Here is a 15,785-nt window from a genome sequence, read left to right on the forward strand (position 1 = left end):
TGGAATAGTTAGCGTCACCTAAAAGACCGTCTGGCAGCGTGGAAACTACTGCCAAATGTGTCTCCATGGGTTCTGTCTACCGTAGAAAAGGGGTACCGGATCCAGTTCAGAGCTTGACCCCTCAGTTCAGCGGTGTGCTCACCACAGTAGTCAGCACAGACCAGAGCCCGACGTTAGCACAGGAAGTAAGATCCCTCTTGGACAAAGGAGCCATAGAACATGTACCCTGTTCCCTGAGGGAGGGAGGATTTTACAGATGTTATTTCCTGGTCCACAAATAATAGAGGAGTATGCGGCCAATTTTAGATCTGTGTCATTTGAACTGTACTATTCGGACATACAGGTACAAGATGCTGATGCCCAAACTTATCGTTCCACAGACTCAGTTTGAGGTCTGGTTTGTGATGATAGATCTAAACGGTGCATAGAAATATTACTAGCTTTTTCCCCTCGCACCTTCACAAAGTGCATGGATGTCATTCTGGCTCCATTGTAACTCCAGGGAATCTATGTACTAAACTACCTGGACGACTGGTTAATTCTAGCACGATCCAGGGAACTGGTGATTCAACATCGAGATGTTGCTCACAATTAGGACTGGACACTATGGTGCACATGTGGCCGAGCTCACATCTGTATGCTTTTCCCCTGATCGCTCTTCTCCCACAAGTTCTAGTGAGAGTATGCCAAGACAGTCTATGTCTGCTGCTAGTAGCACCTTATTGGCCAACTCGAATATGGTTCTCAGAGATAATATCCCTGCTAGATGGCACTCCTTGGGAGATTCCCATTCGCAGGGATCCACTGCAGACCCAGAGAACTGTGCAATAGCTACAGTCCTGGAGTTCTTACAAAAATGTTTCTCAGCGGGGTGGGCTCCTTCTACAATCAGGGTTTATGTGGCTGCCATTTTGGCCAGCCACGCCCCTGTTGATGGAGCCTGTGTGGGGAAACATCCTCTAACTTTGAGGTTTATGCGTGGTGTCAGGCGGCTGAGGCCCATCTGCAGGCCGCACATACCTTCCTGGGACGTGTCTGTGGTCCTGGAAGGTCTGTCAGGTGCCCCATTTGAGCCCTTAGAGTCCGCCTCTGAGAAGCTTCTGAGTCCAAAGGTAGCTCTTCTGCTGGCCCTGACATCTCTCAAGCAAGTAGGAGATCTACAAGTTCTCTCAGTTGCCCCTTCCTGCCTTGACTTTACTTTTATTATATTCCTGAGGTGCCTACATCTGCTTCCCAGACTGTGGTGTTGCAGGCTTACTGCCCTCCTCTGTTCCCCACACCGGAATAAAAGAGAATGCACCTTCTGTGTCCTGTAAGGGCTCTCTGTACTTACGTCCAACATTCCGGCCAGTGGCGCAAGTCAGAGCAGCTGCTGGTCTGCTTGGCAGCGATACTAGAGGTGATGCTGTGTCAAAGCAGCGAATCTCTAATTGGATAGTGGAAGCAATCTCTATAGCTTATGAGATGCACGGTCTCACCATGCCTCTGGGCATAAAGGCTCATTCCACTAGGGGGGGGTCGCCTCCTCGAAGGCGTTGTCCAACGGGGTATCCTTACAGGACGTGTATGCTGCTGCAGGGTGGTCTATGCCACACACATTCATTCGATATTACAGCCTGGATATTTATTCTTCCCCAGGCTCGAGCTCAAGCCTTGGGCTTGGCTCTTTTTGAACAGACTATACCCTCTGTATGACGGAGTGGGTATTCTCATTCCCACAGTGTTATGCTAAATGCAACGTGAAGTTCCCTTTAAAAGGGAACGCCTGGGTTACGCATGTAACCCTGTTCCCTGAGAAGGGAATGAGACGTTGCGTAGCTTTGTCATACCGGGGTAGGCCTGTGAATTGCGTCTTCGCTTCAGATAATAGAGGCTGACAGCGCGGTTCACAGGTGCCATATATATATATATATATATATATCACGCAACGTGCTTAATTGTTACATCACCTGATCATGGCAGGCCTAAAAATAGGCATGGTTTTACACAAGCTTCAAATGCCGGTCGCACACGAGGGGTGTTCCCATAGTGTTATGCTAAATGCAACGTCTCGTTCCCTTCTCAGGGAACAGGGTTACTTGCGTAACCCAGACGTTTCTCGTTCTAAATTGAAGCATAAGAGTTTTTATTTTTTTCAAAAATAAAATATAATTATCAACACAATCTCAGATGTTACCCAAGTCTTACAACAAGAGGCCACTTAGCGAGGCCTCTCTCCATGACCAGGTCTGCCTTTCTCTGTCTGTGTGGGAAGGTGTATCACAGCATCTTAGGCCGTTTGGGCATGTGTAAATAGAATAAAAAGATGGCTTAACTACACTTTTTTTAAAAACTGAACATGGACAAAACTGAGATCGTTATTATTGGAACCTACACCTACACTCACTAAAAACATCCTTTATGACATTACTTGTGACATTGATGGTACTCTCATTAAATTATACAGTACTGTAAAAAATTTAGACATCAGCTTTGACCCCTCCCTTACCTTTGAAGCTCATATAAATTCCATCTCTAAAATTGGATTCTTCCACCTTCGTTACATTGCTCGCCTCCGTCCCTTCATTAGCCTCAAAGACGCCGAAACACTGGTTCATGCATTTATATCCTCACGTCTTGACTATTGCAATGCGTTCATCATTGGTTTGCCTGCTAATTCTATTGCTAGGCTGCAATATATTCAAAAGTCTGCACTAGAATTCTTACACATACCAAGCGCTCAGCCCACATTACTCCAATCCTGTCTGAACTGCATTGGTTTAATTTTGCATTAAATATAGAATAATCCCGCTTAGATTGAAATCACTTCACAGTTTGGCATCTTACTATCTTAGTGAACTGCTCCTCCACTACAACATAACCTGCTCACTCTGGTCCTCTGGGTCTGAACGCCTCTCTGTACCTAAATCTGGTCTCTCCCCTTGGGTAGGTCTTTTAGTGAAGTAGCACCCAAGATCTGGAATTTACTCCCTCTGACCCTTTGCAGGATCACATCTATCTCTGAGTTTAAATCCCAACTTAAAACATATTTGTTTTCTGTGTTATTTGTCCTAATGTGCTGCTATGCATTTCACTTCAATGACTGTACTATCTGTTCTGTTTTTTTATTTTATTTTTTGTCTTTGTCCATGATTGTTCATTGTTTATGTATTATTGTATTGTATTACTATTGTAAAGTGTCCGTGAGCTCTGGAAAGTCACTATATAAATTAAACATTATTATTATTATTATTATTATTATTATTATTATTATTATTATTATTATTATGGTGTTCTCTCTCGGCTCCACGCCTCCTTTATTATGAAAAATCCCTATTTTTTTTTATATCTATTACATCCACTCATCTCAGGATAATTTTTGAAGTGTGTTTGTACTTGTACACAGTCCTGGGCTGCTCGGATTTCCCTCTTGTGGCTCTCATCTCACCCCTTTTTACCCTTGCTGCTGCTCACTGAAACACAGAACACTCATTAGCAAAATTTCCTAATTTTTCCCACCTCTACCCTCAATTCATATACCAGCGTACGACCATGCCCCCGCTTCCACATACTCCCAATGCCCAATTCAGGCCAAGGAGCTGTCCACCCTGCTGTCAACATCACCTCATGCCTGCCTCCACTCACCTGCCCACCAAAGAGAGGAAGTCCACCAAAGCCATTTGCATCCCCGGCCTGTTGCCCACCTTGAACTTAAATGGCTGGAGTGTCAGATACCAGTGAGTGAGCCACATGTTGGCATCCTTCATGTGGTTATAGCCTGAATCCACCAGTGTGTGGTATGTACCTCCGTATATACCATCTTGAAAATCACTGGTGTACAGTACATCCCAGTTCAGTCGGGGACAGCCTGTGGTGCGTCAAGGACCTGGACCAATGCCACCATCTCAATCACATGGCATTTGTTCTGGAAATGCCTCGGCTCCACTTAGTGCCAGCTCACTGACCCACGCCTTACTCCCACACATGTGGCCCCAAAGTGACCAACCTGAGGGGTGTAAGGGACCGGGGGGGTGGCATGGAACTGATTTTGGGGAAATTGGTCCCATTTCCATGGTGCAGGGACAAGGGGAGGGCAGAGAGAAAAAGGGGAAGATCAAGTGTGACAGAGAGAGGGAGGAGGGAGAAAAGGAGGGCTCAGCTCTCCCAGGATACACTGGTCCTCTGCAAGCTGGACTGCCTTGTCTAGTGCAGGGGATGGCAAAATGGGTCCAATGCCATGGTCCCATTCCACTGTCAGCTGCAGTAGTCCAGCAATTAACTGTTCCAGCACCACTAGGTCAACTACATCCTCGCTGCTGCACTCCCCTGCTTGCAGCCACCTTTGACAGATTTCGCGGTGCTGTTCGGGGTTGTGGCCGACCCATTGCAAAAGGGCCCACATTATGGTCCTGGTACTCCAGTAGGTTTGCGACTGGAAGTTGTTGGGCCACATGCTGAGCTTCCCCTGACAGTAGTGGTAGCAGGAGGCCTGCCCACTGTGGCTCTGGCTAGTCACATGCAACTGCTGCACTCTCAAAGAGCACGACAAACACTTTTGGGTTGTCCTGTGGTCACGTTTTCGAGTGTAATACGGGGCATGTCCGCAGCAGCCATCAGGGCTGCGGCTGGAGTACCCACCAGTTGAAACAGGATCTGTAGCACCTGCTGGTCCTTTGCTTGACCTTTGTAAAGCTCCTGGAAGCAATGCTTCTGCTACATACAAATCTCGAGGCCGGGCCTGGTGTTGCATCTGCTGGATACCAGTGAGGGTCAGTGACAACCTCAGCAAGTGGCAAGGGCTCCATGACAGCAAATCTTCCTCAAAGTCCTGGGTTCCAGCACCAGTGTTATACTTTCCTGGGTTGGGTCAGGAATGAGGAGATGGGAAGCAGACTTGGTTCTTTTATTTTACTTGTCACTTTTCATTGATTTACTACACAGACACATACACACACACTGCTCTATGCAGAGAAGTCAAGACGTCACCTTTTTTGTGACCTTTTTTAAGGGTGCTTGTATTTTAGGTTGCTTAGATTTAATATTTCCAGGCTTGGTGTCTTGTACTTCTGTGTAAAAACGCAGTGACAAATTGTCCCAGTGAAGTCAGCCATTCCATTTTGCCGAGTTTACAATTGTCAGTCAGAATCCACAACATGCCCCTGACCCACAGCATATAGGTACTTGAGTTTGTTTCTGCTACATGATTTTGCTTTTGCACCTCACTGCAGCTTCTGTTTTTGCTTCTTTTATATGCCTGATTTTCAAAGAAATGTCATTTATTTAGCCCAAATATATATATATATATATATATATATATATATATATATATATATATATATATATATATATATATATATATATATATATATTATATATATATATATATATATATATATATATATATATATATATATATATATATATATATATATATATATATATATATATATATATATATCCCCTTAAGTGATAGGAAATAATTTAAGAACTGCAGGCTTTTACTGAAACATACCTGAAATGTAGAGAAGCTAAACAATGTTTTAGCTTTTTACATCTCAGTGCCCTTCAAAGGCTTTCTATAGTATGTGATAAACTGAGTTGCTATTTGTTGTCTTTCAGACTTGATGACTTATGCAAAATGCTTTTGTTCGTATAATTTCCATCAAAAATTTACTTTAATCAAATTAGTTTGGAGCTGGGGTATGTCAAAAGGAAAGGACTGGGGACATTTAACAAGTTGTCAAGGAGTAATTATAGAAATTAGGACTTGGTTAGAACACTGATGGGGTGTCTTCCGGAAACCATCAACCTTTTACTCCTGATTGGTCATGATAAAGATTCTTCCAAAAATATAAACCAGTGTTCAAAGGCTTATTGGATATTTACAAATTCTTTATACAAAACCTTGAGTTTGCGCGATGTGAGTCCTACACTTTTACCTCCTAAAATGGGGGCAGTGGTGGCTTGGCGGTTAAGGAATTTCACTGTGCATATGTATATGTGAAGAGTGAAGTCTCCTGCCTGACACAGGAACTGAGGGATGATCCTGTGGATCCTCCATTGCATCCCACAGATGTTCTATAGTAGGGCTGTCCAATCGGCCGGCTTGAGTGCAGGTTTTTATTCCAACCAAGCAGAAGCCACACTTGAGTCTATTGAAAATTAAGCTCAACTGATTAAACAGGTGGAATCAAGTGTGGCTGCTGTGGTTATATTATCAACTCAGAAGATGCTGATTAATTTTCAGCATGGCTCTGGCAAAAGTTACAGCTATAACATAAATGATACATTTAGAATAATGTGCTCATAGAAATGCATTATTGTTCCTATAATAACAGCTCATTCATATAATATAAGCCTAATAATAAATGGATTAAAAACATGTTTAACAAAGGAAAGTGTATAGTTGTGGATAGAGTGAATTTTTTTTGTAAGAAGACATGTAACATCAGTCAGTAAGTTTCACAAAACAAAGATTAGTTCTTGATCTTATTATATCTAGTTATCTTGATCTTGTTCAGATTTTCATAGCTATCTACAGTCATTCCCTCTCCAGTATCTATTTTTTTTCTCTCTTTCGAAATAAAAAAAATGCAGCTTGTAATGCTACTGAGAAACCAGAAAGTGCAAACTTAGATACTTGAGTGTTGCAGAAGTTGGTATGATAACATGTTTGATAAAAATCTGCTTCCGCCAGAATAGCTTCCAGCTGCTTCACATTCTCGGGCTACCCATTGTCTGAAAACTTTGTCACGATTTAACTTATGGATTTTTTGCTGGAAAAAAACATTTTGATATCTTAAACCATTTCCATATAATGCATAGTCAAATTCGACATAAGTGCTGCATAGTGTTTTAGTTAATATCTTGGCAACATTACTGTCTATTGCACTGAAACTTGATATGTATAATCATGACCATGTTCTGATGCTTGCTTAGCTCCTTATTTTGTCTTTGTTGTGATTGGTCCTGTAACTGCTGCTTGCAGCTATATTTATTATTATTATTATTATTATTAGTAGTAGTAGTAGTAGTAGTAGAGAGCTGGGCTGTGGTGATTTGAGTGTGTCTCATGGCTGGTCCATTTGACCGTGGATTTCTATTTTTTGAGATCTGTGCTCTTCCTTCCATGGTTTCTTTGGCTTCCAGGAGAATCTGACCTTATGACGGTGTTTAGATGTTTTGCAAAGTGTCTAATTTTGGTTACCTTATACTACTCCTATAAGATTATCCAAAGAAACGTCACTTATTTATCCCAAATTTATGTCAAAAACATTTCCCCTTAATTGACAGGAAATAACTTAAGAACTGCTGTAGAGAACTAAAACATACCTGAAATGCAAAGAAGGTAAGCAGTCTTGTAGCTTTTTACATCGTAGAGTCCTTCAGAGGCTTTCTGCAGTATGTGATAAACTGAGCTGCTATTGGTGTTCGTTCAGACCTCATGACTCATGCAAACTGTCATGTCCTAGTCCTACTTTCCATACAAAAATTTACTTCAATCAAATGAGTTTGGAGTTGCGGTATGTCAAAAAGAAAGGGCTAGAAACTTCTACCAAGTTATTCCTAAAGAGTAACTATAGAAATTAGATTTTGGTTCAGTTTTGATAACCTATAAGTAAGAGATAACAATATATTTACACAAGGTCTTAAAATGTTTGTAGTTAGTTCTTGGTATAGAGTTTTAGGCCACTTGCATAGCCTGTGAAAAACTATATTTTGAAGAATATAGTGATTAGATCTACTATTACTGTGACATTCCTAAATGGAAGGAAAAATTAAATTAGTAAATCCGACTATACCACCCTGGGGGAGAACCAGGGAAATGTTCCCAAATTGCTTCCCAAAGACAAGGAACATGAGAGTGAGACATGAGTATGAATATAAAAATTGTGTTTTATTATAAAACTTTAAAATCATCATTACAACTTAACATATAAATATAAAATTGCCCTACCATGAATGACAATAAGAATTTTAAAACTAAGCAGTTCTCCAGGCCCAGGTTTGGCTGGAACAAGGCACGCCAGCTGCAGCTCGGAATTCATCCAAACCCACCTTAATTCACACCAAAATCATCAAACACTACCTACACCATAAGGAAGCTGTTGTGTCGGCACACTGAACAGGCTGTGAAGCACACACCACCAAATGAAGGCAGCTAGCCTCCCCTGTCCCACACCAAGTCTCACTGGCTCATGAAGAGAAAGAAAACACCAGTTAATCCACAAATACACAAAAACACTAAACAATAAGCAAAGAAAGAAAAACAAAAATATTTCAGACACTGTGGAGAGGTAGCTATAATACTCAGGCCCACTGACACCACCACATGCAATAGAGGCAGTTAAACAATGTACAAGCAACAAACTATCTATAACAATATGCAACACAGCGGAGGCAAGGCACGTAAACAGACAGCCCAAGTGTGCCTCTAAGCAACACAGCCAAAGCAAAGCCCATACGCAAACCAGCCCAGCAAAATGCCCATAAGCAAAGCAGTCAAGCAAAGCAGTCAAGACAAATGGTCAAGCAAAATAGGGAAGAAAAAACATTCAAGCAACTCGGGAAGAAAAACAGTCAAGCAAAACAGGGAAGAAAAAAAAAAAAACAGTCAAGCAAAACAGTCAAGCAAAACAGCAGTGGTGTCACCTGTAACATCTTCGGCTAGGGATTTATCATAGAGAAGATTTAGATTTTCAACTCCTCACACTTACATTAACACAGAGACTGGAGTGTCAGACTAAATCTACCAAATCCCAGTGTGAAAAAGGGAAAGGCGTACTTACCATTGAGTTGAACAAACACCAGACGGGAAGTTGTATGATTACTCACAGGTACCAGGGCTCAATATACCAGCTATCATTCAGCCTTCGGCTAATGTTGCCATCACTGAACATGATCTCTGCCACCAACTCACCACAATGCATGCACCACTTGCTCCGCTCTAAAACTATATGTAAACATATTAGCCTTGAGATGTTCACCTCATTACACTGTGAACAAAACCTCAACGTACCTGAATGGAAACAGGAACTGAACAGAAATGCCAGGGAGCGAGGAACAACTAATCACCAAGACACATATGCACCTGTAACTTCAATTTTAAATTCAATTCAATTTTATATAGCAATTTTGTATAGCGCTTTTTACAATAGACATTGTCTCAAAGCAGCTTTACAGAAACATATAAACACGGTATACAGATTTTAAAAGTGCAAATTTATCCCAGTTGAGCAAGTCCGTGGCGACGGTGGCAAGGAAAAACTCCCTAAGATGTTAAGAGAAAGAAACCTTGAGAGGAACCAGACTCAGAAGGGAACCCATCCTCCTCTGGGTAACAAAAGATAGTGTGAAAAATTTCATTATGGATTTATATGAAGTCCGTTTGGCCTTAGAAGCAGCAATAGCTCCAGTAATCTGGAATTGGAGTAGATGAGAGCTCTATCCAGAGGTAGGATATTCAAAACGGATCAGGCATGTCCGGAAAGCAGAAAGGATCAGGATCTCTAGTATCTCCATAAAATCGTGTGTGTCTCGACAGAAGGAAATCTTTTTATCTTTTTTCTCCCTCTCTCCTTTCGCCGAGCCCCACACGAATTTATGGAGATACTAGAGATCCAGATCCTTTCTGCCTCTGGATGGAGCTCAAATCTTCTTTAATTCCAGACTGCTGGGACTACGGCTGCTCCTAACACCATACAGACTTCATACAAATCCATAATGAACTTTTTCACACTAACTGTTGTTACCCAGATGAGGATGGGTTCCCTTCTGAGTCGGGTTCCTCTCAAGGTTTCTTCCTCTTAAAACATCTTAGGGAGTTTTTCCTTGCCACCGTCGCCACTCAGTGGCTTGCTCAGTTGGGATAAATTCGCACCTTTAATATTTGTATACCATGTTGATATTTCTGTAAAGCTGCTTTGAGCCAATGTCTATTGTAAAAAGCGCTATACAAATAAAATTGAATTGAATTGAATTGAATTGAAAGAGGGAGACAAAAGATTGTTAGGACTGGGCTTAGCGTAACAGAAAGTCTAGTCAGGGTAGGCTTGAGTAAACAAATATGTTTTAAGCCTAGACTTAAACACTGAGACTGTATCTGAGTCCCGAACACTAATTGGAAGACTGTTCCATAACTGTGTGGCTCTGTAAGAGAAAGCTCTTCCCCCTGCTGTAGCCTTCGCTATTTGAAGTACCGTCAAATAGCCTGCATCTTTTGATCTAAGTAGGTGTGGCGGATCATAGAAAACCAAAAGGTCACTTAGATACTGTGGCACGAGGCCGTTTAGTGATTTATAAGTAAATAACAGTATTTTATAATCAATGCGAGATTTCACTGGGAGCCAATGCAGTGTTGATAAGAACGTGGTGATGTTTGTGATCGTATTTTCTGGTTCTAGTTAGGACTCTAGCAGCTGCATTCTGGACTAACTGGAGTTTGTTTATGCTCCTACTGGAACATCCAGACAGTAAGGCATTACAGTAATTTAGTCTAGAGGTGACCAAAGCATGAACTAATATTTGTGCATCATTTAGTGACAATATATTTCTTATCTTAGAAATATTTCTGAGATGAAAGAAGGCTATCCTAGTAATATTATCTACATGAGCATCAAATGATAGACTGGAGTCAATAATTACTCCAAGGTCATTTACTGCTGCACATGATGAAACAGAAAGACCATCCAGAGTTACTCTGTAGTCAGAAAGCTTACTTCTAGCTACAGGTGGTCCTAGTACAAGTACTTCTGTGTTATGTGAATTAAGTAAAAGAAAGTTAGTTAGCATCCAAGGTTTAATGTCCTTTTCACATTACTCAACTTTATTAAGCTGGTGTCTGTCCTCTGGCTTCGCTGAAACATACAACTGTGTATCAGTAGCATAACAGTGGAAGATAATTCCATGTTTACGAATATTTTGACCTAGAGGTAGCATATATAAAGTAAAAAGCAGTGGGCCTAAAGCAGAACCTTGTGGAATACCAAATTTAACCTCGGTATGCGTGGGGAAGTCTCCATTTACATCTACGAACTGATAACGATCGGTCAAATAAGATCTGAGCCAGGAGAAGACCGTTCCCTTAATGCCAACAACATTTTCTAATCTATCAAGGAGAATAGCATGATCTATAGTATCAAAAGCTGCACTAAGGTCAAGTAAAACAAGCAGTGAGACACAACCACGGTCAGAGGCCAGTAGTAGGTTGTTTACTAGTTTAACTAGCGCTGTCTCTGTGCTATGATGAGGTCTAAATCCTGACTGATACATTTCATGAATGTTATCCCGATGCAAGTATGAGCATAGCTGCTGTGCTACAATCTTTCTAAGATCTTGGAGATGAAGAGGAGATTTGATATAGGCCTATAGCTGGACAATTGAGAGGAGTCAAGGTCAGGTTTTTTAATCAGGGGTTTAATAACTGCTAATTTAAGTGATTTAGGTACATAGCCAGTGCTATGGGAAGAATTGATTATATTTAAAAGCGCTTCAATTACTCCAAGACAAATCTGTTTAAAGAAACATGTAGGTACAGGATCTATTATGCAAGTTGATGAATTCGCTGAAGAGATTAATGAAGCTAGTTCAGTCTCTCTAAGGGGAGTAAAACATTCTAATCGTTGATCTGATATTGCTATATTATCATCTATAGGGTTAGTTATAATACTGTCTGGTATTAATTTAATAGCCTGAATTTTTAATATTTTCAACCCACCAATGAAAAATTTCATGAAATCTTCGCTGCTATGTAATGAAGGAGTGCTTCTTTATGTAGTGGTTTTATTCCTAGTTAATTTTGCTACTGTGTTGAATAGAAATCTCAAATTGTTTTTGTTATCTCCTATTAAGGTGGAGAGAGACTTTTCTAGCATTACTAAGAGATTTTCTATAGTTCAGTAGGCTCTCCTTCCATGCTGTTTGAAATATTACCAATTTGGTTTGATGCCATTTACGTTCTAATTTTCGAGTAGTCTGTTTTAAGATACACGTTTTATTGTTATACCAGGGTGCTAGCTTTTTCTCTCTAATTAATTTTCTTTTGAGTGCAGCCAGTCTATCTTGCGTGTAGCGGAGTGTTTACTCTAAGCATTCAGTCACCTGATCGAGTTCTATCGCATGAGACGGTGATCCAAATCTAACTGATGTCTCTGGGAGCTTATTTATGAAGCTTGGTGCAGTAGCTGATGTGAAAGTACATTTTACACAGTAGCGAGGCGAGGTGGAAGTATTATGATCAATAAGTATTATGAACGAGATAAAATAATGGTCTGAGACAATTTCAGACTGCGGAAAAATTACAATATTTTCTATATTTAATCCATATGTTAGTATGAGGTCAAGAGTGTGACTATAATTATAAGTAGGTCCGATTACACTCTGATTAACCCCTACTGAATCTAAGATGGACACAACCAGTGTTCTCAGAGGGTCTTCCGAGTTATCCAAATGAATATTAAAATCACAGACGATGAATGCTTTATCTACAGGAACAACCAGGTTTGAGATAAAGTCTGCAAATTCACAAAATAATCCATCCATCCATCTTCTATAACGCTTATCCTCTTCAGGGTCAAGGAGAAACCTGGAGCCTATCCCAGGGAGCATCGGGCACAAGGCGGGGTATACCCTGGACAGGGTGCCAATCCATCGCAGGGCACAATCACATACACACTCACACACTCATTCATACACAACAGACACTTTAGACATGCCAATCAGCCTACCATGCATGTCTTTTGACTGGGGGAGGAAACCAGAGTACCCGGAGGAAACTCCTGCAGCACGGGAAGAACATGCAAACTCCGTATACACAGGGCCACGGTGGGAACCCCTGACACTGGAGGTGTGAGTCGAACGTGCTTACCACTAAGCCACCATGCGCACATATGTAAATAATAATTAGAGGAATTGACTTCTTTTTTGTGGCTACATAAGTTATATTGGTATAAAAATTTCAATAGAATTAAATTTATTACTAGGTTTTTTTTTGTGACACCTAGATTTTGACTATGGATGAGACCAACACCTCCTCCTCTACCAGTTGAACGAGGCTGATGTACATAACAATTTGAACGAGGCTAATGTACGTATCCAGGAGGACTGGCTTCATTTAATGCTATGTACTCGTTTGGTTTAATCCAAGTTTCTGTTAAACACATTAAATTCCCGATCAGTAAGGATTTCGTTAACAATAATAGCCTTAGACGCAAGAGATCTAATGTTTAATAGTCCTAGCTTCAGATTAAAGATGATAGATGTGCATTCGGTATGAGCTAATTTTATGTTAATTAGGTTACTAAAACAAACTTTCCGAAATTTTCTATGTATTTGTATAGCTTGGGGAACAGACACAGTCTCTATAGTATGTACTACAAGTGTTGAACTATTAACTGAACATTGCTTATGATGAATGTTGTTATTGTAGGAAGATGTACTTACAGTAGGCAGTTACTTGATGTGTAGCGTGTTGGAGATGTTGTCTTACAGCAGTTCCGCTCCAGGGCTGCTAGGTGCAGGCCATCAGGACAAAACAACCTAGGACGCTCCCAGAAAAGATTCCAGTTATTAACAAACAGCAGATTCTGTTCATTACACCAGGAAACTAACCAGTCATTCAAAGCAAGAAGTCTACTGAACTTTTCAGCTCCACTTGTGTGGGAAGAGGTCCAGAGACGATGATCTTCATGGTGGGTGATCTGCCTCGTACCGTCTTGATCAGGCTGGTGATGGCCCTCTTCAGAACCTCCATCTGCCACAGCCTGATGTCATTCGCCCCCACGTGCAGCACGACCGCTCCAATGCGCTCATCCTTCTTCAGGATCCCGGGTACCTGTGCAGCAATATCAAGGACATGAGCACCAGAAAAACAATGTGTGCACCTTACTTTTTGTTGAAGCAACGCGGATGTTTTGCACAATGGAGTCCCAGACGATCACAGCATTTGGTCTGGTCTGACGGAGAGGGCCGAAGTTGTTCCTGATTGGGATCCTGAACATCGATGGTGGAGAGGACTTCGCCCGGGGTATGGCTCTTGCCTTTCGCTGCTGGTGCACCCAAGGTCCGTAAGGAGTCGGCATCCGGCGTGATGGAGACCTCGGCTGGAAAAGTCTTGGGTGCACAGTCCCTGCACAGAGAAACACATGGCGTAGAGGGGCTGGGAGTGGTAATACCATGCTGCGTGCTTACCTTGGATGTGTAGGTGGAAGCACAAGATGTTTCCAGCACGGTTCTTCGCTCCAGCACCTTGGCCTGCTTGTCCAGTAGGCCGCGGATCTGTTTCTCCACATCCTCCTGTTCCAACAGCACCATGTGCAGCTCGAACGAGTCCTCATCTGCACTCAAAAGCGGAGAAGCAACCGACATATTTGCTTTAAAAAACAGCGGTAAATGAGATAAATGTGAAATGTAAACAAGGCTAGCGGTAAGGTGATGCTAGCAGTCTACAAGCTAGTCGCGGATGTTTGTATGAACTAATAAAACTTAGCGACAGCAAAACGTTACGATTGTTTTATCTAAAAAAAAAAGTGTGAACAGTGGAATTAGATTAATAAATAAATTAATTCATTAAGTAATAATTTAGAACACCTCTACTGGGTTACATCAGAATTTTTTTCTATAACTGTATAGTAGAAAGTCAAGCCGTGCTAGGTGTGTTAAAAGGAACCTGAGTATGAGCAGAGTTTTAACTTTAAGTCTACTGTATCAAACTCAACTGTGATATCAAAGTTATCAACTGTTCAATGATTGAGGCTTGAGTGTAAACTGTTCTTAAAAACTGCACTCTAGTCCAGCCGAGGAAGAACATCCACAGCCATCTGTAGGGTGTCCATAAGGTACCATCCACGGTAATCCTGTGGTGGTCAGCAGTGAGTGCTTTTTCTCAGTACAATAAAGACCATTTATAGACCACAAGGACAGGACCTACACCCATACTGTCATCAATTGGATCAGCCCTGATCAACGACCAAGAGGGCCTAAGAAACCGTTCAGCTGCTCAACAGACCCTCCACTGTAAGCCAATCAGCACTGGAGCAACTCTCCTAGCAGGCAGTCATGGAAGAAGTCATACAACCAACCATGATCACCAAGCTCACCAAAGCAACAAACAAAAATGAAACAAAAAAAAACAGTTGAACTCTGACAAAGCACCTGGCAAGGACAGCATCCCAGCAGAAATATAAAAAGCCACAAGGCAAAGAGCAATTGGCATTTTCCATGACATAATTCAGTGTATCTGGGAATATGAAAAGATGCCTGCTGACTTGCTCTGATTAGAGTGCTGTACAAGAACAAAGGCAGCAAAGTTGACTGTGAGAATTACAAGGGTATCTCCCTGCTCTCCATTGCAGGAAAGATTAAGCATTATTTTAAATCCACATAGCAGAAACCAATATGCCATTATGTTGGGAACAAAACTTACACTTATATTCTGTTTTCATTGACCTGGTCAAGGCCTGTGGCACAGTCAACAGAGACAGAGACTGACCAGAGATAGGGCTGCCCCCACAAGTTCATCCACATCATCAGGTTTTTCCATGATGGCATAACAGGCCAGGTGCTCTCCAGTGGTGACCAGTCAATCAGACAAGCAAAAACAAAAGACATTCCATAATAACAGTCAGGAGGTGCATTAGGGGGATAGCTGTGCTGTGAAGGCCCACAAACATGAAGACCTCCAAGCCATGCTCAGCAAGTTCTCAGAGGCCTCAAAAATGTCCCTTGGGAATCAATAAAATACTCTCTCTCTCTCTCTCTCCCTTGCTACCACAATGTCATAGAAAGTTTTATGCAGGGTCCTGCACACA

General features: G+C 41.5%; 1 protein-coding gene across 1 annotated transcript in view; it reads right to left on the reverse strand.

The window, feature by feature from the left end:
• Positions 1–9,729: 9,729 nt before the first annotated feature.
• Positions 9,730–15,785, reverse strand: part of LOC128633618 (uncharacterized) — a 29,491-nt gene continuing 23,435 nt past the window's right edge. Inside the window, exons 4-5 of the mRNA XM_053682948.1 lie at positions 14,167–14,312; positions 9,730–13,810 (exon numbers count right to left, since the gene is read on the reverse strand). Of these exons, the coding sequence (XP_053538923.1) occupies positions 13,595–13,810; positions 14,167–14,312 (362 nt within the window). The 3' untranslated portion in view covers positions 9,730–13,594. The remainder of the gene's footprint in view (positions 13,811–14,166; positions 14,313–15,785) is intronic.

This window comes from Ictalurus punctatus, chromosome 9 (genome assembly GCF_001660625.3).
Source record: "Ictalurus punctatus breed USDA103 chromosome 9, Coco_2.0, whole genome shotgun sequence".
Taxonomy (NCBI): Eukaryota; Metazoa; Chordata; class Actinopteri; order Siluriformes; family Ictaluridae; genus Ictalurus; species Ictalurus punctatus.